Source organism: Ranitomeya imitator, chromosome 2 (genome assembly GCF_032444005.1).
Source record: "Ranitomeya imitator isolate aRanImi1 chromosome 2, aRanImi1.pri, whole genome shotgun sequence".
NCBI lineage: Eukaryota > Metazoa > Chordata > Amphibia > Anura > Dendrobatidae > Ranitomeya > Ranitomeya imitator.
Genome location: NC_091283.1, coordinates 333,443,981 through 333,467,001, shown reverse-complemented (window position 1 = coordinate 333,467,001; position 23,021 = coordinate 333,443,981). Strand labels below are relative to the sequence as shown.

At 45.1% G+C, this 23,021-nt stretch overlaps 1 protein-coding gene across 1 annotated transcript in view; it reads right to left on the bottom strand.

Annotated features, from left to right (window-relative positions):
• Positions 1-23,021, bottom strand: part of LOC138663599 (oocyte zinc finger protein XlCOF22-like) — a 112,301-nt gene that overhangs the window by 14,899 nt on the left and 74,381 nt on the right. The window contains exons 2-6 of the mRNA XM_069749861.1: positions 19,818-19,966; positions 19,512-19,688; positions 19,304-19,427; positions 19,135-19,220; positions 18,844-18,934 (exon numbers count right to left, since the gene is read on the bottom strand). Coding sequence (XP_069605962.1) covers positions 18,844-18,934; positions 19,135-19,220; positions 19,304-19,427; positions 19,512-19,688; positions 19,818-19,889 — 550 coding nt within the window. The 5' untranslated portion in view covers positions 19,890-19,966. The remainder of the gene's footprint in view (positions 1-18,843; positions 18,935-19,134; positions 19,221-19,303; positions 19,428-19,511; positions 19,689-19,817; positions 19,967-23,021) is intronic.

Below are 23,021 nucleotides of genomic sequence, written 5' to 3'. Positions count from 1 at the left end.
AGCCTGGACAGCCTTTGAAAGTTTCCTCCCGTGCCGAGGCCAGGCTTGTCCGAAGAGTCAAGGCTAACCCAAGGACAACAAGGAAGGAGCTCCAGGAAGATCTCATGGCAGTGGGGACATTGGTTTCAGTCAATACCATAAGTAACGTACTCCACCGCAATGGTCTCCGTTCCAGACGAGCCCGTAAGGTACCTTTACTTTCAAAGCGTCATGTCAAGGCTCGTCTACAGTTTGCTCATGATCACTTGGAGGACTCTGAGACTGACTGGTTAAAGGTTCTCTGGTCTGATGAGACCAAGGTTGAGATCTTTGGTGCCAACCACACACGTGACGTTTGGAGACTGGATGGCACTGCATACGACCCCAAGAATACCATCCCTACAGCCAAGCATGGTGATGGCAGCATCATGCTGTGGGGCTGTTTCTCAGCCAAGGGGCCTGGCCATCTGGTCCGCATCCATGGGAAGATGGATAGCACGGCCTACCTGGAGATTTTGGCCAAGAACCTCCGCTCCTCCATCAAGGATCTTAAGATGGGTCGTCATTTCATCTTCCAACAAGACAATGACCCAAAGCACACAGCCAAGAAAACCAAGGCCTGGTTCAAGAGGCAAAAAATCAAGGTGTTGCAGTGTTGCAGTGACCTAGTCAGTCTCCTGACCTTAACCCAATTGAAAACTTGTGGAAGGAGCTCAAGATTAAAGTCCACATGAGACACCCAAAGAACCTAGATAACTTGGAGAAGATCTGCATGGAGGAGTGGGCCAAGATAACTCCAGAGTCCTGTGCCGGCCTGATCAGGTCTTATAAAAGACGATTATTAGCTGTAATTGCAAACAAAGGTTATTCCACAAAATATTAAACCTAGGGGTTGAATAATAATTGACCCACACTTTTATGTTTAAAATTTATAAAAAATTTAACCGAGCAACAAAACTTTTTGGTTTGTAAGATTTATGCATCTGTTAATAAATCCTGCTCTTGTTTGAAGTTTGAAGACTCTAACTTATTTGCATAATAATAATAATAATCTTTATTTATATAGCGCCAACATATTCCGCAGCGCTTTACAGTTTAACAGTTTCAAACACAAAAGTCATAAGTAACAACGTTAACAATACAATAATTAAAGCAAAATAAGACGACCCTGCTCGTGAGAGCTTACAATCTACAATGAGGTGGGGGAGATACAAAGTACAGGTGTGTATTTACAATGATGTATTTACAATCATGGTCCAGCCATCTTCAGGGGTTGGGGAATAGATGGGGATAGTGAATGGGCTACACACACACAAACATAACATAGCATCTTATTAAACCTGCTAAATCTGCAGGGGGTTGAATACTACTTGTAGGCACTGTGTGTGTATATATATATATATATATATATATATATATATATATATATATCTACTATATAATTGTCTAAGGGTCACTTCCGTCTGTCTGTCTGTCTGTCTGTCACGGATATTCATTGGTCATGGCCTCTGTCTGTCATGGAAATCCAAGTCGCTGATTGGTCGTGGCAAAACGCCCACGAATATTGCTACGACCAATCAGCGATGGCCATAGTCTGGCAGCGAAATGGCCACTGCTTTACTGCCCTGCAGTCAGCGCTGAGTGCTCACACAGTGTTAATGCCAGCGTTAACGAACCGCGGTGTAATGCACTCCGTTAATGCAGCTATTAACCCTGTGTGACCAACTTTTTACTATTGATGCTGCGTATGCAGCATCAATAGTAAAAAGATCTAATGTTACAAATAATAATAAAAAAAAAGGTTATTCTCACCCTCCGATGTCGCCCTGTCCTTGGCACTGCAAGCGGCAGGTTCCGCTGCCAAGGATGCTATGCGAGAAGGACCTGCCATGACGTCACGGTCCTGTGACCGCGACGTCATCACAGGTCCTGCGCTCATACCAACCCTGGCCGCGTGCACCGTGAGTATATGTTTATTTTTTATTTTAACTCTTTTTTTAACCACGCATATAGTGCTACATTGCTATATACTATGTGGGCTGTGTTACATACTGCGTGGGCTATGTTATATACTACATCTCTGTGCTATATACTATGTAGCTGGGCAATATACAATGTGACTGTGCAATATACAACATGACTGTCCAATATACTACGTGGCTGTGCAATATACTATGTGGCTGTGTTGGTTCTGTTATATACTACGTCGACTGTGCAATATACTACGTGGCTCTGTTATATACTACATGGCTGTGCAATATACTATGTAGCTATGCAATATACTACGTGCCTCTACAATATAGTACGTGGCTATGTTATATACTACGTGGCTCTGCTATATACTACGTCACTGACCAATATACTACATAGCTGTGCAATACACTATGTAGCTGTGCAATACACTACGTGACTGTTATATACTACATGCCTGTGCAATATATGTTATATACTATGTGGCTCTGTTATATACTACGTAGCTATGTTATATACTACGTCGGTTGTGTTATATACTAAGTCACTGTGTAATATAGTACGTAGCCTGTGCTATATACTACCTACATATTCTAGAATACCCGATACGTTAGAATCGGATCACCATCTAGTATATATCATATGATCCGCTGCAATTTTGCCATACTCATCAATAAACAGATCTTCAACATATCCCAATATACATACTAATGGAGAAAGCTCAACATCAGTTGAATAAATCCTGTTAATGATTGCTACAACACTCTTCAAAAAAGACACCAAGTTAGGACAGTTCCACATCATATGGAACATATATGCTATATTAGTTTTACATTTAGGACAGTGGGGACTTGAACGAAATCCTATGTTAAATAAGAATTGAGGTGTCCTGAATACCTGGTGTCTCACATATATATGGGACCGTCTGTGGGATTCACTTAAAAAGACAGCTGTGGAACTCTTTCCAGTATATCTGACCAGTGATTTTCCTCTATGGGTCCCATTACACGCTCCCATTTCTCTTTTGATCACATCGGCTGATTTGTCAATATAATGTCTAAGAGAATGTTATAAAGCACTGAGATCAGTCCACGAGAACTATGTAAATTAGCTAGTCTCTGTATTATTGAGTTTCTGGGTACCCCTCCTTCCAAAACAATCGCTTCCGCCCGATATGTGTGCCTAAATTTTAAGTATTTTTGCAATTCAGTAACCCATATTCGCTTTGCAAATTCCTTAATCACATCACCTATCAGCACTTGATTGTCTGTCTAAACCCTTGGCGCTCCAGGAGCCAAATCCCACCAGTTGATATAAATTTGGAAGCCATGGAGTGTTCCATAATGAGAAAAATTGTGAAACACCTTCTATTCCTTGTAATTTTTTCATAGTCCCCCAAAGTTTAAGACATGACAGCATAGTCGGTATTTTGCACTTCAAGTGTCCGAAACTTATGCGTCTCCAATACCTGAGTTTACCCGATTGGAAATAATGCAGTAGCAACATACGTTGAGCTCCTCCTCCCCCAGGGTCGCCCAATCCCCGAATATGTTGAAGCTGAGATGCCACATAATAAACCCATAGGTTAGGAACCGCAAGCCCTCCAATTGTTTTGTTTCTTTGCAATCTTTCCAGTTTAACTCTCGGAGTCTGTTTGCCCCATATTACGTAATTTTCTAAACTCCTGACTGACCTTAACCCCTTTCTGACATCCGACGTACTATCCCGTCCATGTGGGCTGGGCCCGTATGACCATGGACGGGATAGTATGTCGAAAACGATCGGTCGCACACACGGGTGGTGTGCGGGCGATCGGGGAAGGGTGTCAGCTGATTCTCGCAGCTGACAGCAGGCACTAAGTGCCAGGAGCAGTCACGGACCACTTCCGGCACTTTAAATCCCAGAAGATCGCAGCGTTCCGGTGGCATAGAGAAGCATCACGCAGGAAGGGGGTTCCTTACGTGCTTCCCTCAGACCATCAGAACAACGCAATGTGATCGCGCTGTTCTGAGGTTTTCCCTGCCTGCAGACCCACGGATCCAAGATGGCTGCGTGGTCCTTCAGGGTCCTGCAGGGAGGTGGCTTCTCAGTGCCTTCTGAGAGCAGGCACCAGCAAGCCTCTTTCACTGCCCGTCAGATCGCTGATCTGACACAGTGCTGTGCAAAGTGTCAGATCAGCGATCTGACTTTATCCAGAGATGTTCCACCCTGGGACAATGAAAAAAAGTAAAATTAAAAAAAAAGTATTATACTGTGTAAAAAAAAAAAAAATTAATTCCTAAATAAAGTAAAAAAAAATTGTTCCCATAAATACATTTCTTCATGTAAATACAAAAAAAACAAAAAAACAATAAAACTACACATATTTAGTATCGCCGCGTCCGTAACGACCTGACCTATACAACTGTCCCACTAGTTAACCCCTTTAGTGAACCCCGTAAAAAAAACCAAGGCAAAAAAACAATGATTTATCATCATAACGCCGAACAAAAAGTGGAATGACACGCGATCAAAAATACATATATAAGTAAACATGGTACCGCTGAAAACATCATCTTGTCCCGCAAAAAACGAGCTGCCATACAGCATCATAAGCAAAAAAATAAAAAGGTTATAGCTCTCAGATAAAGCGATGCAAAAATAATTATTTTTTATATAAAAGTCTTTTTTTGTATAGAAGCGCCAAAAAATAAAAAAAGATATAAATCAGATATTGTTGTAATCGTACTGACCCGAAGAATAAAACTGCCTTATCAATTTTACCACACGCGGAATAGTATAAACCCCTCCCCTCCCCCCAAAAAAGAAATTCATGAATTGCTGGTTTTTGTTCATTCTGCCTCACAAAAAATTGTAATAAAAAGCGATCAAAAAATGTTATGTGCCCAAAAATGGTACCAATAAAAACGTCAACTCGTGCGGCAAAAAACAAGACCTCAGATGACTGTGGGCTAAAATATGGAAAAATTATAGCTCTCAAAATGTGGTGATGCAAAAACTATTTTTTGCAATAAAAAGCGTCTTTTAGTGTGTGATGGCTGACGATCACAAAAATCCGCTATAAATAGTAAATCAAACCCTCCTTTATCACCCCCTTAGTTAGGGAAAAATAAAATAAAAATTTCCCATTAGGGTAAGGGCTAAAGTTAGGTTTAGGGTCGGGATTGCATTTACTGATGGGATTAGGGTTATGGTTAGGATTAGGGTTAGGGGTATGTTGGAGTTAGAATTGGGAGGTTTCCACTGTTTAGGCACATCAGGGGCTCTCCAAACCTGACATGGCATCCGATCTCAATTCCAGCCAATTCTGCATTGAAAAAGGTGTTCCTTCCCTTCCGAGCTCTGCCGTGTGCCCAAACAGTGGTGTACCCCCACATATGGGGTATCAGCATACTCAGGACAAATTGGAAAACAACTTTTGGGGTCCAAATTCTCCTGTTACCCTTGTAAAAATACAAAATTGGGGCTAAAAAATAATTTTTGTGGAAAAAAAGATTTTTTATTTTCACGGCTCTGCATTATAAACTTTAGTGAAACACTTGAGAGTTCAAAGTTCTCACAACACATCTAGATAGGTTCCTTGGGGGGGTCTAGTTTCCAATCTTGGGTCACTTGTGGGGGGGGGGGTTTCTACTGTTTAGGTACATCAGGGTCTCTGCAAACACAACGAGACTCCCGCAGACCATTCCATCAAAGGCTGCATTCCAAAACGGCGCTCCTTCCCTTTCCGAGCTCTGCCATATGCCCAAACTGTGGTTCCCCCACACATATTGAGTATCAGCGTACTCAGGGAAAATTGCACAACATTTTTTGGGGTCCAATTTCTTCAGTTACCCTTGGGAAAATTAATAATTGGGGGTGAAAAGATCATTTTTGTGAAACAAATATGATTTTTTATTTTTACAGCTCTACATTATATATTTCTGTGAAGCACTTGGGGTTTCAAAGAGCTCACCATACCTCTAGATAAGTTCCTTAGAGGGACTACTTTCCAAAATGGTGTCAGTTGTGGGGGGTTTCCACTGTTTAAGCACATCAGGGGCTCTCCAAATGCAATAAGGTGTCCGATCTCAATTCCAGCCAATTTTGCATTGAAAAGTCAAACGACGCTCCTTCCGTTCTGAACTCTGCCATGTGCCCAAACAGTGGTTTACCCCCACATATGGGGTATCAGCGTACTCAGGACAAATTGCACAACAACTTTTGGAGTCCTATTTCTCTTGTTACCCTTGGTAAAATAAAACAAATTGGATCTGAAATACATTTTTGGGAAAAAACATTTAAATGTTCATTTTTTTTAAACATTCCAAAAATTCCTGTGAAGCACCTGAAGGGTTAATAAACTTCTTGAATGTGGTTTTGAGCACCTTGAGGGGTGCAGTTTTTAGAATGGTGTCACTTTTTGGTATTTTCTACCAAATAGACCCCTCAAAGTGACTTCAAATGTGATGTGGTCCTTAAAAAAAATGGTGTTGTAAAAATGAGAAATCACTGGACAACTTTTAACCCTTAATAACTCCCTAACAAAATTGTGCTGATGTAAAGCAGACATGTGGGAAATGTTACTTAAGTATTTTGTGTGACATATCTGTGTGATTTAAGGGCATGAAATTTCAAAGTTGGAAAATCGCGAAATTTTCACCAAATTTCCATTTTTTTAACACATAAACACAAGTCATATCAAAGAAATTTTACCACTGTCATGAAGTATAATATGTCACGAGAAAATTATGTCAGAATCACTGGGATCCGTTGAAGCGTTCCAGAGTTACAACTTCATAAAAGGACAGTGGTCAGAATTGTAAAAATTGGCCTGTCATCAACATGCAAACCACACTTGGGGGTAAAGGGGTTAAAGGGAATCTGTAACCCCAAAAATCGCATATGAGATAAGGTCTCCGGCATCAGGAGCTTATCTACAGCATTCTGTAATGCTGTAGATAAGCCCCTGATGTAACCTGAAAGGTAAGAAAAACAGGTTATATTATACTTACCCAGGGGCGGTCCTGCTGAGGTCCAGTCCGAAGGGCGTTACGGTCTGGGTCCGGCGCCTCCTATCATCATACGATGACGTCTTCTTCTTGTCTTCCTGCTCCTCTGTTGAGGGCAGAGCAAAGTACTGCAGTGCGCAGGCACCGGGAAAGGTCAGAGAGGCCCGTCATCGTATGAAGATAGGAAGCGCCGGACACGGACCGTGACGCCCATCGGACCCGAAGCAAACTGGGACCGCCCCTGGGTGTGTATAATATAACCTGTTTTTCTCACCTTTCAGGTTACATCGAAGGCTTATCTACAACATTACAGAATGCTGTAGATAAGCCCCTGATGCCGGTGGCCTTATCTCATATACAATTTTGGGCTGACAGACTCCCTTTAAAGAAAAACCTCTGATTTATCCATACTGGGGAGTTGTGTAGAACATACAGCAATTGTGGCATCTTGATCATTTTGATCAGGTTAGCACAGCCCACATCAGACAACGGCAACTTAGACCAGGCGCCTAGTTTACCTGTAAATTTGAAATGATCACAACAGTCACAACTGGAAGCACTTCCCCAGCCAAGCGGCAACAGGTTGTGCTGAAGCTAATATGCTTAGGTGACAAACCGCACAATGCTGAAGAGTTGTGGACAGCTCTGAAAGAGCAGTCAGATTTGTGGCTGACACCGCTGAACCTACAGCCAGGCATGGTCGTGTGCGATAATGGCCGGAACCTGGTGGCGACGATGAGGCAAGGTGAGCTCACACACGTACCCCATGCCTGGCCCATATGTTTAACCTCGTCGTTCAACGGTTTCTCAAAAGCTATCCAGAGCAGCCGAATCGGCTTGTGAAAGTACGCCGCCTGTGTGCCCATTTTAGAAAGTCAGCTATAGCTTCAGCAGCCCTTGCAGTGTTCAGCAGTGTTTGTAGCTTCAGGCTCATCGAACTGTGTGTTATGTCCCCACGCTTTGGAACTCTACACTGCATACATTGGAAAAGATTTGTGAGCAGAAGAGGGCAGTTGTTGACTACCAGCATCAACAAGGCCATCGTTATTCAGTTCAGACTCCAAACATAAGACCTCAAGAGTGGACATGGATGTCAGACATATGTAACATCCTTCAAAACTTTGAGAAGTCCACCAAGATGGTGAGCGGCAATGACGCCATAATTAGCATCACTATCCCACTTCTCTGCATTCTGAAAACCTCTCTGCTCACAATTAAAGAGGATGCATTGCAGACAGAGAACAAGGACATGGAGCAAGGAACCATAAGGTTGATTACACACAGCCCAGCCTCATGTCTTCCCAACGTGGATTGGAAGACAATGAGGAACAGGAGGAACAGAAGCTATTTTCTTTCGCTATAGACGGGTACTACAACAACTGTCATACCGTCTGATCAGTTTGGATGGCCTGAGGACAGGGAGGAGGAGGACAGCATGGTCAGTCGTCCTGTTGGTGAGGACACGGAAGTCTTGCCTGTTAGTCTGGCACGTGTGGCTGACTTTATGTTGCTCTGCCTTTCCCGTGACCCTCACATTATGAAAATTTTCGATGACACTCATTACTGGTTTTTGACACTTCTAGACCCACACTACACGGATAACTTTCAATATCTTCTTCCAGAGGCAGACAGGTCTACTAAAATGGTGCAGTACCAGAGGGCCATTGTTGCGGAATTATTAAAAATATTCCCATGTGAAAACACTGGCGGCAGACATCACAGTTTGTTGGACAACCAAAGAGTACAGGCGAGAGAGAACTCCAATCCAGCAGAGGCAGACGAACACAGGCAAAGTTTTGGGAGAGTTTTCTCAGACCCTCCCATCGCCCTGGCCCAGTTGCGCAGGGTACTGTCACAAGGAGTGCAATGTTTGGGAAGATGCTGAGGGAGTACCTTGCTAACCGTACCAACGTCCTCCATGATTCCTCTGTGCCTTTTAATTATTGGGAATCCAAGCTGGACACGTGGCATGAACTGGCTCTATATGCCTTTGAGGTCCTGGCCTGCCCTGCTGCTAGCGTTGTCAGAGCGGGTTTTTAGTGCTGGTGGTGGAATTATAACTGATAAGCGCATCTGCCTGTCAACTGAAAATGCTGACAGGCTGACTCTTATAAAAATGAACAAGGGCTGGATTGGGCAAGACTTCTCTACAACACCGAATGATAACAGCGAAACATAACCTCCAACAGTGTGTCTTTTTTTGGAAAGTGTATTTGGAGCGCCCCCAGACGCAGGGCCGTGGGGTACTCAGTACCGGGTCTCTCTGTCTCAGTTCTAGGGGTGTCACGGTGGCTAGACCCGGTCCGTGGTCCTGCTAAGGGGCGTCCAATTAAAGGGGTTGTAGGTGTGCGGTGCAAGTCGCGATGAATAACGAGGACACAGGGTTGCAGTCTCTTTACCTCTTTACTGAAGGCTTCGGGATCCACAATCCAGAGCACTGCTAACAGGGCTGGCTGAGACCGGCCGGTCCGAAGGCACATCCAGAGTTCCCTTCGCAGGTAGAAATCTGTGCCTTCCTACTTGCGCCTGTGTGTTGTAGTACCTCCCTGCTGAGCACCACGGGATAGTCCTCACAACTCTTGTATCTGTTCCTGATGTTCTCTCTCTCTTCGTCCCCCAGTGTGGATAGGACGCACCCGTATGACGGGTAGGCCTGCCTGAAGTTATTCTGGGACCCAAGAGATGCCCCCTCCCACAATTGCCTCCTATGTCTGCTTAGGTGATTTAGGTGAGACAGCCAACCTAAAGTTAACTGCCCAGCCGTGGTTGGAGTAGTGCGTAGAGCTGATTACTCCCTCGGTGTTCCGGTCACTGGCTACGTGCCTCGGAAGGATGTTGCCACGATCTCAGGGGTATGACTCCTCCTGGTTATCTCCTTAGTGCTGCGATCTCGTTTCTCACTTCTCCACAATATACCTCGCTTCTTGTCCTTTCTTAGGATACCGCCGCAAGGAAGTGCAGGCGCGGTTCCGTAACGATCTGTCTCTTGCTAGGCCACTGTCAGGATCCCACCCCTGACAGGGACCCCCCTGAATCTTCACAAACAACGCTCTCCTCTCACTAGATGTTGCCTGGGCAAAACCCAGTCAGCTTCTCCTCTAACTTCCCCTCCAACCCCCAGTTTTACCAGTGTGTGAGGAGTGGCCTAATACATAGCACCCTTTGCTTCCCCTGGTGGCTGGAGTGTGAAGTGTAGTGTGTGACTGTGATACCTGGTCAGGTGAACTCTTTTAATGCAATCAGACGTAACATCACTCCCCTTAGTGGCAGAGCGACATTACTGCAACGAACAGGACTCTGGGGCGCTGCATATTCCCATGCACCTCTTCACACCCACACATGGGTATATGCTTCCTGATTTTGACTATTTGGTGTTATCCTCCTCCTTTTCCTCATCATCCACCACCACTAGAACACCAGGGTGAACCTATTACGTGATGCAAAAGCCACTCTAGTTTTTGGCAAGGGTGTTTATGATGCCCGCAAAATTTTTTTTTAAAAATCTGGTGTAACCCCCCCCCAGGGAAATACACTTAGTGTATGGGCATTACAAGTATAGGAGACCTGCTCCTTTATAATGGGAATTTTTTTTATGAAGCTATCCTCCACATCTCTTTCAAGGGGAATTGGAGTGCCTCCTAATTTTTTTGCAGGCCTTGCATTCACTGCATGGGCAAACACTATGGGAGGCCCACTTCCTAATATTGGGAATATTGTTTTCAGGAGGCCCACCTCTGCATCTCTTCCAAGGCTTATTGGGGTACGTGTGAATTTGGTGCAGGGCAGGCCTTGCATTCAATGCACAAGCAAACAGTATGGGAGTACCAAATGAATAATGTGAACTTGGTTTTCTTGTGGTCATCCAGTACATCGTTTCAAAGGCTTTTTGGGGTGCATGAACTTTGGGGTAGGGCAGGCCTTGCAATCAATGCATAGGCGAACACTATGGGAGACCCACTTTCTTATAATGGGAACATTTTTTCAGGAGACCCTCCTGTACGTCTCATGAAAGGGGTATTGGGGTGTGTCCTAATTTTTGGCAGCCCTGCCACTCACTGCATAAGCAGTAACAGTATAGGAGACCCACTGTTTAAAGGGAATCTGTCACCTCAAATTAGCGGGCTATGTAAATGCCCTGTGTCCGGTCCAATGGGCGGTGTTTCGTCTTCTTTCCTCCACCCCATACTTCCCCGGTGTCCGCAATATTTTCGGGAATTTGAGTAGGTGTCATCCATAGTTTGCGCGTGCGCAATGCAATCTTTCCTCGCGCAGTATGCTTTGCCCAACTGCGGACAAAGCCGAAAAGCATTACTGGGCATGCGCGGGCACACTATATCTCGAAAGTATTCCGCTGACAATCTCTTGCCTGATCTGGGCAAAGGAGCCTTTAGTTGTAGCTGACATTGACACTGTATTAGGGAGACTTGTTATTCCGATGGGGACAATGTGCAATAACAGAAGCACTTTAGTTTACTGACAGTCTACTTTTGAATTGTCTGGCAGTAATTAGGAATAATGTATTGTTTTATCCTCAGGATAAGAGTATAGTGTAATAATTATGAAAACACTTCCCCTAAGAAAGGATACCTAGTGATACTCTCTCATATCATCAGAAAAACAGTAATGTGGAGGATGATTATTGGGAGAGGTTCATATTGGAGGGTGTCCATGAATCTGAATATAGTGTCATATATATTTTTATTATTTATATCCGTGTCCTCTGTGATCCCCTGCTAATAGGGGTCTGTTGGACAGACTGCATACAAGCACGGTGGATGATTTAATTAGTTATTTATTCACAACGTTATAAAATGTTAAGTTTTATAATTTTTCCACCACAGTCAGTGATTTTTGTATAATTTGGTGGGATACTTATTTGGGTTAAGAGTGCCAATTCAGTGATAACGTCTCTACTTGACCCCCATCTCTCCCTGGTCCTGCTGCCCCCTATACTGACGCTCCACTCGCTCCTGGGGCTTCCCATGCTGTCACTGTTGTGGCTGCTGCTCCAAATCTGTCTCCATGTTAACGAGGACAGGTGAGCTAGGAAACCATGAGCAGGGGTGCCAGCTTACATTTATACTGGCACCTGTGGTTACCAGTACCCCCAGCATTTCTGGGTTGCGTGGCTCCTGTCTGACATGACTCCTAGCGTCGTCATCAAAACACCCCCCAGCAGGAAGCGCCTTCTGAATCATTCACACACCTTGCGGTGTGATTCTCCGGTTAGGTTGCCCCCTGGGCGCATCCCGAGAATGTTATCAGCCGCGTCCCTTCAATCAGGGGATGCCGCTAACCTTGCGCCCGCTCATGTGTGAAGACCCCTTGTACTTGCGGAGGCACCTCCAGGCATCCTGCACCTGCTGAGGCAGAGAAGGGATCCCTGCCTAACCCGGTCAGCCAGGGCTGGGAAGGAAGACTCCATCTTTTATTTCATCACAGGTAAGCATGAACAGGTTCACCCATCAAGGACAAAAAACAACTGATGCGAGGGAGAGGTGCTGCAATTTTCAGCCCATAGGTTTCCTGTCCTTGGTGGGCGGATCATCTCACTCTTGGTGCATGGGTGATCGATAAAACAGAGATTTCGACACTATTAGTTTCACAAAGGCTTTTGAAAAGCAACATGGCTTCCATAAACCAATCCCGCAATATCTTCTCTCAAAAAGTCAAATCTCCCCCTCGCTTCTGAGCCTTGCAGTGTGTCCAAACCACATTTAGTATCCATGTATTTAGTATTACCATAGTGAGAAGAACCCAGTTAGTTTACGGGGTGTGTGTGTGTCCTAGAGCACAATCTAGGCACTATGTGTTGGGTAATAAAATGGCAAATGTGCAATTTTCACTCTCCAACATATACTTCGTGCTAATTTCCAGAAAGTGGCTGTGGAATCAAAATAGTCACTACTCCTATACATTAATTCACTGGGGGGGTTATAATTTCCAAATGGAGTCACTTTATGGTGATTTCTACTGCTCTGGTTTTCTGCCATTTTGTCACATTAGGGCTTCAGCAAATGATGTGTCCCATCTACTCTGGGATCTGCTCCTGCGACATCTAGTTCTGTCACCAAGAGCCATTCTGCAGGCCATTTATTCTGGAGGCAGCACTGGAGATCGAGGAGATGCCAGAACCTCTGGGTGGAGCAGGCTCTGTCCAGCCACTAAGATTAGGGTGCCTGGGACCAGGAGTCCCATCAAGTCTGGCAGTATGGATGGGTGTGTGCTGTCCAGCTGAAGTAATCTAATTCCTGATTCAGCCAAGGGGAAAACACCACATCATGGAGACCTTTATTTAAAGAATAGAAGGGAGTGGCAGACTTACATAAGTGAAGCAGGGAAATCCCACCATAAATCATATAAAAAAAAAAAAAAGATACATCCCCAACAGCAACGTAAATTGAACCGGACTTGCACTCATTTATGGTGGACCATTGGAGCTACCCTGAGTCCTGACTAGAAGACTAGAGCCAGTAGAGTTCACCATTGCAGGAAAGATTGTGCAGTAATCTTAATTATTAAGAATTGAAAACAATGTCGTTTATGACGTGGAAGGATTCCATGAAACCAGGGCTCGAGCAAAGTCAACATACCTTATTTTGCAGTTTATAAGATGCACCGGATTATAAGACGCACTCCAAATTTTGAGGAGAAAAATAGTGAAAAATAAATAAATTTGTTAATAAAATGGTGGGGCTTCTTACAATCCATGAGTCTTATTGCTTACTGGGGGTGGTGGCTGCAGTGAAGAGGGTCTCAGGGTCTCTGCTGGCGAAGGCAGGAGTGGAGCAATGCTGTGGACCCCAGAATGGGAGAAAGGGGTGTTTGGATGTGCGGGGCTCTGCTGACATTTTGTGAAAGCCTGGAGCCCCGTACTTCCATGGGTTACTTTGCGGTAGACTCTGGGAAAATGGCCGCTGGGGGGCGGCGAATGCGCCAATGGAGATCTTGGCGCTGAGATCTCATCTCTCGAGATCTTGGTGCTGAGTAGGGTTGAGCGAAACGGGTCGGTCAATTTCATAAGTCGCCGACTTTCGGCAAAGTCAGGTTTCGTGAAACCTGAGCCGATCCCAGTGTGGGATCGGCCATGCGGTCGGCGATCTTCGCGCCAAAGTCGCGTTTCATATGACGCTTTAACCGCCATTTTTCAGCCAATGAAGGAGTGTGGGCAGCGTGATGACATGGGTCTCGTCTTGCTTTCTGCGGCGTCACAGGGGGTGGGGGTATAACCGCCATCTTACCGTTTTGGATGTAGCGATTTACACATTCCGAGGAATGTAGCGATTTACACTGTCCGAGGAGAGAGAGAGAGAGAGAGAGAGAGAAAAAAAAATATCCCCATTGACTTGCAATGGGTTTCGTGTTTCGGTCGGCCCCCCGACTTTTCACAATAATCGGCCGATTTCACACGATCCGACTTTTGAGAAAGTCGGGTTTCACGAAACCCGACTCGATCCTAAAAAAGTAAAAGTCGCTCAACCCTAGTGCTGAGATCTCCATCTGTGCATGTGCTGTCCCCGGGAGCTATTTTCCCGAAGTTCACTGCAAGATTAACCATGGAAGTGAGGGGGGCTCCGGGCTTTCACAAAATGTCAGCGGAGCCCTCGCACAACCGAACACCCGCAGTGTCGCACCTCCAAACACTCCCTCATCCCAGCCTGCAGCTAAGCGCCACTCTTGCATCCTCCAGCAGCGACCCTGGGATCCTGCTCCACCGCGGCCGGTAAGGTATATTCGCATTATAAGAGGCACCCCCATTTTCCCCCCAAATATAGGGGAAAAAAGTGAATCTTATAATCTGAAAACTATGGTATCTCATGCAGGTCTGAATAAATGAATATCACAGACATCAACCACACACAGCTTAGAGATGTATAATAGCACAGGTGTAATGGTTTTTTGTAGGTTATCACAATCCTGTTTGAAGTTAGTTGGTTTTAAAAGAAATTTAAAATTCAGAATAAAAGGAAACTCTGTTGTTATTGTATAGAAATTCACACTTGGCCCTCACTGCACATTCAATGTTGTCGATTGTACAAGCGAAGTTTTGCCAGAAAGACTGGACCTGGTCTTGTAGGGACCATATGAGCACAATCCTCTTTCTCCAGACACACACGGCCGCATCATGTCCTATCCTGCTCCCACCTTCTAACGCTCTGTCTGCTGCTCCTCAATGCTGGTGATGTATCCCCAAATCCCGGCCATCCTCAACACATCCCCACACTCATTTCTAACCCCCTACCTCGATCCTCCGCACGTTTTCCCAACCATGACAACCTCATACCCATTCATCAAGCCCCCACTCCCCCGGTCCCCTTACCTGGAGCACTATGGAACGCACGCTCCATCTGCAACAAACTGCCATTTATCCATGACTTCTTCATCACCAACAAACTCTCCTTCCTTGGCATCAGAGAAACCTGGCTCACCCCCTCTGACTCAGCCTCTCCAGCTACGGCGGTCTCCACCTCTCTCACACCTCTCGCTCCACCAACAAACGTAGTGGAGGGGATGGCTTGCTCCTGTCCGACACCTGCTCCTTCACTCCAATCCCGCTACCACCCTCCGCTACTCTTCCCTCATTTCAGGTGCACTCCATCCGCATCTATTCCCCCTCCAACCTCCAGCTGGATGTCATCTACCGCCCCCCAGAACTAGCCATCTCCACCTTTCTCGACCACTTCACCACATGGCTACTTCATTTCCTCTATGTTGACATCCCCACTCTCATCATGGGTGATTTCAACATCCCCATTGACACTTCCACCTCAGCTGCCTCTAAACTTTTCTCACTGACTGCCTCCTTTGGCCTCTCTCAATGGTCCTCTGAGGCCACTCACAAAGATGGCCACACGCTGGACCTCATCTTCACCCGCCTCTGCTCCCTTACTAATCTCACTAACACACTCCTCCCTCTGTCTGACCACAACCTACTGACATTCTCTTCCCTCTCCTCTCCTAGTGTACAACCCCCACTCCACAAACTCCCTCGCAGAAATCTCAAACACCTCAACTTGCAATCACTCTCTGAGTCCCTTCTCCCTCTTACCGACATTGCCTCCTGTCACAAATCCCACACCGTGGCCGTCAATTTGTCAGGATTCCCTGACCTCTGCCATCAATATGTCACGGATTCGGGTGACTTTAGGCCAACAGATGGCCATCACATGTGCAGGGGGGCTTATCTTAGTTATCCCTCCACTCCACAATGTGATGAAACAACACACACAAGGCTATTGACCTCTTAGTTTACAGTAGGGGCTTATTTTAGGTATTCCACTGCTTTTCAATATACCACGAACTGCAGGGATTTATGTATATCCCGCTTACAGTTCCACTTAACACTTGCAGCTCTCTGACGCCCCCCTAACTCTCAGGTCAGATTAGGTACTGCACCCTGGGTAATTGGTCGCCAGGCAAGCTGCCTGCTATGTACTGGCTATTGGGCACGCTGCAGCGACGCGATAAACTACTCCCACTCAGGCAGGAACAATAATTATTAACGCCGCAGTTGCTGCAACATCACCCAAAAGCCTGCACGGTATCGCTGCCACCAGCTTTGATTAAACGGGTCTGAAGCTAACCCAACACAGTAGCGTAATTCCCTTCGGGAGACTTAGGGCATGTTTTAGAGCATGGAGAGAGAACTAGTATTAAATATTATACCCCACAAAATTTAGGCAGTGCTTTATCAAAATATTTTACAAAGATGTTACAAATGAGACAATTGCAAATATGTACAAGGTAATTATAACATAAAGGGGATTAAAGGAGAAAAGATAACACTCACATGTTCTCAGTTCATGGCCGGCAACCAGGCTAGTGGATCTCCCATACGTCCCAGTGCATTGGGCTTGCTCAGGGCTCTCCAGGAAAAAGACAAGAAGTGACTGCTGGGAGCCTGCCAGAAACTTAAAACCTGCAGCTAGTGACATCACAGAAAGGCTGGCTTATCCAGACCCTCCTCTCTCTACATTCTGAGTACTTCAGCCTTAAATTTGTCTACTTTCCATAACTCCGCTACAAAACATGTCATAGTCATAACAAACCCAGCATTCATCTCGGATTAACGTGGGCATTCTAATGAGATCAAATATGTCCTATCTGGAATGCATATTTACAGAGCAATCCCTACTTCTTTACCAGATGGAGTTAGAAGCCCGTGTTTAGAGTGATGGATAGATCCACCGAGGGAGATTAAGAATATATATTTTCATGTTCTTAATTTAAATGGTTTGCCTAATATCTTACAAAAACAGAACAAAGGACTTTCATGGATTCTGGAAGCTTCTCTACCCGTTTAAGCTGGTCACTTTCCACTGAGAGAAATGCCGGTCGTAAATACCTTGGCGAGGGGGATGAGGGATTTGGGAGTTGAAAGTCAGGAATTTGCAGCCACAAGCTGTTGCAGAATCACTCCAAGAAGGGGGGCTTAGCCCACAGCATGCTAGCAAGAGAAACTAAACTTATATGATATTTCATACCATATCGTGACACCTCCCTTCATGACACAGATGCTGCTGCTGCTTTTTATAACACCACAATAACAGCAACACTCAATTCGGCCGCCCCGCTCATGCATAGCAAAACTCGTACAATCAACAGGCAGCCTTGGTTTACCAGCCTGACCAAAGAATTGACACAGGCTTCTAGGATCACTGAGCGGAGATGGAAGCGATCCCGCTATGCTGACCACTTCACCGCATACAAGCAGTCCCTCGCCAGCTTCAAGTCCGCGCTCACTTCCGCAAAACAAACTTACATCTCATCTCTCATATCCTCCCTGTCTCACAACCCAAAACAGCTTTTCAACACTTTAAATTCTCTACTCCGTTCCCCTGCACCCCCTCCCTCCCCTCTCATTTCTGCTGAAGACTTCGCCTCTTTCTTTAAACAGAAGATCGATACGATCAGAGAAAGCTTTGGCCCACAGCGCCCACTGCCCCTCTTAGCTACTCATCCCTGCTCCTCCAAAACCAGCTTCTCCACCATGACAGAAGATCAGCTCTCCACCCTCCTGTCAAGATCACACCTCACCACCTGCACGCTCAACCCGCTCCCGTCCCACCTCATCCCTAACCTTTCCACGGTCTTCATCCCAACCCTAACACACCTCTTCAACCTCTCACTCACAACAGGTGTCTTTCCCTCATCCTTTAAACATGCCAAGATCACACCCATCCTCAAAAAGCCCTCCCTCGACCCATCCTCTGTGTCTAGCTATCGCCCGATATTTTTTGACTCCAGTTCAAAACCCTCACAATGACCTACAAAGCCATCCACAACCTATCTCCTCCATACATCTGTGACATGATCTCCCAGTACCTACCAACACACAACCTCCGATCCTCTCAAGACCTCTTTCCCTTCTCCCCTCTCATCTCTTCTTCCCACAACCGCATCCAAGACTTCTCCCGTGCTTCCCCCATACCCTAGAACTCTCTACCCCAGCACATCAGACTCTCGCCTACCATAGAAATCTTCAAAAAGAACCTGAAGACTCACCTCTTCCGACAAGCCTACCACCTGCAGTGATCCTGAACCTACTGAACCGCCGCACAGCCATCTCTACCCTCTCCTAGTGTATCATCACCCATCCCCTGCAGACTGTGAGCCCTCGCGGGCAGGGTCCTCTCTCCTTATATACCCATGTGCCTTGTTTTTTGCTCATGTTTAATGTATTTGTCTATATTTGCCCCGTATTTCACATATACAGTAAAGCGCCATGGAATAAATGGCGCTATAATAATAATAATTCAGCAGCACAGAGTAGAAAGAAGGTAGATTGCAAAATGGTGAGCACACAATTGTTATAGGGCCGGACCACACCACCGATAAAGCAGCCACAACCGGTGACTGAGAAGAATCTGTGACTTCTCAGTATTTAGTGGTTACTACTCACCTGTGTAGTCATTTGTAGGAATCTCCTCTTTACACCGCTCATCACCCCTCACATATGTCTCTGTAGTATTAATAGGGGTAAGATCTTCACCCTGAAACAAATATTGTAAAAGTCACTGACAGATGGAGAAGTCACATCTATGATCACCTCTAATCCTGCCATCTCCACCATTCTGATTACACAAGTATAAAACATATAATACTGTAGGCTAAAACAAGACTGAGCACAAGACCTTCACACCCATCTACACATCATAGAGGAGAGATCTCGTGACATCTTCTCTTCACCTACCTGATGATCTTGAGGAACATTGGGATCTTCTTGTTTACAGTCCTGTGGAAGAAGAGGACGGGGTGTTGTCTTCTTACTGGATAGATCTGGAGCAAACACATACAGGGAATGAATTCATTCTTTACATACATATAATTATAGGCTGTGTGTTTTTAGTCCTGTCTATTACCTGGTGATGTGAGGAGCTGGGGAACCTCCATTATGACGTCCTTGTACAGATCTGTGTGTCCTTCTAAATATTCCCACTCCTCCATGGAGAAATAGACAGCGACATCCTGACATCTTATAGGAACCTGACACATACAATGATACCGTCATCCCCCCCGATCCCTTCATAGTGTTACTGTGTTATGTCCCAGCATTCCCAGTAGTGTCACCTCTCCAGTCAGCAGCTCAATCATCTTGTAGGTCAGTTCAAGGATCTTCTGGTCATTGATGTCCTCATGTATCAGGGGGTTACATGGAGGCCTTGGGATTGGACTAAGGTGTCTTCCCCATCCCTCAGGCACAGGGTCCTGACAGCGCTCACTAGAGGTCTTCACTACTGTGTAATCCTGGTTATGGAGAGACACATTAATAAATCTCACTACAGACATTTCCAGAGTCCTCACCTCTCCAGTTCTGTCCTTCTGTTATTCCCATAGATAAGAATAATGTAATTACATGTCTTCAGAATCTCTCACCTCTCCAGTAAGCCGGAAGAGGATCTCTAGGGTGAGGTGTAATATCCTCTCCGCCACCTTGACTCTGTCCATATCCAGCCTTGATGGGTAAATCAGGAAAATTCTCTTCTATAGATATCTTCACTGAGAAGATCCAATATTGTAGAGACCTGAATGAGAAGAAGATGAGCCGATGTAACATCATAAAAATCCTGTGTAATAATACAATTACTGGAGATCATAAGGGAAACATATGAGGAGATTTTATTATTTTACAGTATTTAGTTATCTTCTTTACATCTACTAATAAAACCTATATATTTAGGCCACAGACAACAAGCATAGACTCATCTTCCATAACGCTAATTCTCGTCTCATTTACCGACACTGGAATCGGCATTAGCAATACTGCAGGAGATATTCATTACACGTGACAGGAGAAATAACTACTTCATGATGGGGACGACATCTTCATCTTCTACTACGGCTCTAGAAACATATTTGTCCAGAGTCCGTCACTGACTCCATCACCACCGGCCGTCTATATGAAGGTTTCCCGTCTTCCCCGCACTGTAATCTTCTATCAAGTTAGATCTCAGGTCTGATTCACACACAGAAGTTTGAGGCCATGTGCACACGTACAGTATTTTTTGCGTTTTTTTCGCTATAAAAACGTGATAAAAATGCGAAAAAAACGCGAAAAAAACGCTAACATATGCCTCCTATTATTTACAATGTATTCCGCATTTCTTGTGCAAATGTTGCTTTTTTTCCGTGAAAAAAAATCGCATCGCGGAAAAAAAAGCAACATGTTCATTAAATTTGCGGAATTGCGGTGACTCCGCACACCTAGGAATGCATTGATCAGCTTACTTTCCGCATGGGGCTGTGCACACCTTGCGGGAAGTAAGCAGATTATGTGCGGTTGGTACCCAGGGTGGAGGAGAGGAGACTGTCCTCCACGGACTGGGCACCATATAATTGGTTAAAAAAAAGAATTAAAATAAAAAACAGTGATATACTCACCTTCAATGTCTTCCTGCCTCTCAGCGGTGCACGCTGCCGCTTCCATTCCTATAGATGCTCTGTGTGAAGAACCTGCGATGACGTCGCCGTCTTGTGATTGGTCGCGCAACCGCTCACGTGACCGCGACGTCATGGAAGGTCCTGCACACACACACCATCCTTAGGAACGGACACCACTGAGGAGATCGGCTGTCTGCGGGTAAGTATAACCATTTTTTTTATTTTATTTTATTATTTTTAAACATTCTATCCTTTACTATTGATGCTGCATAGGCAGCATTTATAGTAAAAAGTTGGTTACACTTGTCAAACACTATGTTTGACAAGTGTGACCAACCTGTCAGTCAGTTTTCCAAGCGATGCTACAGATCGCTTGGAAAACTTTAGCATTCTGTAAGCTAATTACGCTTGCAAAATGCTAAGAAAATCGGGAAAAAAACGCAAAAAAAAAAAATGCGGATTTCTTGCAGAAAATTTCCGGTTTTGTCCTCTGAAAGCCGGAGGAGTGACTGCTCCAGTAAGGAGGGAAATAGGAGAGCAGGGCAGGCCAGACAGGTGCTGGTAGTGGGCGACTCAATTATTAGGGGAACAGATAGGGCAATCTGTCACAAAGACAGGGATCGTCGAACGGTGTGCTGCCTACCTGGCGCTCGAGTCCGACACATCGCTGATCGGGTGGACAGATTATTGGGAGGGGCTGGTGAGGACCCAGCGGTCATGGTGCACATTGGCACTAATGACAAAGTTAGAGGTAGGTGGAAGGTCCTTAAAGATGATTTCAGGGAATTCGGCTGCAAGTTGAAAGCAAGGACCTCCAACGTGGTATTTTCCGAAATACTGCCGGTACCACGTGCCACGCCAGAGAGGCAACGGGAGATTAGGGAGGTTAATAAGTGGCTCAAGAATTGGTGTAGGAAAGAGGGGTTTGGGTTCCTGCAGAACTGGGCCGACTTCTCAGTTGGCTACAGGCTCTACGCTAGGGACGGGCTGCATCTCAATGGGGAGGGTGCAGCTGTGCTGGGGGAGAAAATGGCTAGAAGGTTGGAGGAGTGTTTAAACTAGGAATTGGGGGGGAGGGTATTCATTTTATAGGAGGGGAAGACAGTGCAGACAGAGACCTGGGCACAAATAAGGAAGTTGGGGGTGGCGGTGGCATGGGGGGTGGGGTCAGAACAGTTAATAATTTAAGAAATAGAAGTACAGAGAGGAACATAAAGTGCATGTATACTAATGCCAGAAGCCTCGCCAACAAAATGGACGAATTAGAACTAATGTTGTTGGAGCATAATTATGACATGGTGGGGATATCTGAAACGTGGCTGGAAGAGAGCCATGACTGGGCTGTTAACTTGCAGGGCTATAGCCTGTTCAGAAATGACCGTACAGATAAGCGAGGGGGAGGGGTGTGTCTATATGTAAAATCGTCCTTAAAACCAATCCTGCGCGATAATATAGGTGAATTTAATGAAAATGTAGAATCCCTGTGGGTGGAGATAAGGGGAGGGGGAAAAAATAATAAATTACTGATAGGGGTTTGTTATAAATCTCCAAAAATAATGGAAGCAATGGAGAATATCCTCGTAAAGCAAATAGATGAAGCTGCGACTCAAGGAGAAGTCATTATTATGGGGGACTTCAACTACCCTGAAATAGATTGGGGAACAGAAGCCTGTAGTTCCAGCAAAGGTAATCGGTTTTTGACAACTATGAGAGACAATTACCTTTCAGAACTGGTTCAGGACCCAACAAGAAAGGGGGCACTGCTAGACCTAATATTAACCAACAGGCCAGACCGCATATCAAATATAAGGGTTGGGGGTCACTTGGGAAATAGCGATCACAAAATAATAAGTTTTCATGTATCCTTTAAAAAGATGTGTAGTAGAGGGGTTACAAGGACACTAAACTTCAGGAGGGCAAATTTCCAACGGATGAGAGAGAATCTTGGTGCAATTAACTGGGACGATATCCTGAGACACAAAAATACACAAAGAAAATGGGAGACGTTTATTAGCATCCTGGATAGGACCTGTGCACAGTATATACCGTATGGGAATAAACATACTAGAAATAGGAAAAAACCAATATGGCTAAATAGAGCTGTAAGGGGCGCAATAAGTGACAAAAAGAAAGCATTTAGAGAATTAAAGGAAATAGGTAGTGAGGAGGCATTAAATAAATACAGAAAATTAAATAAAT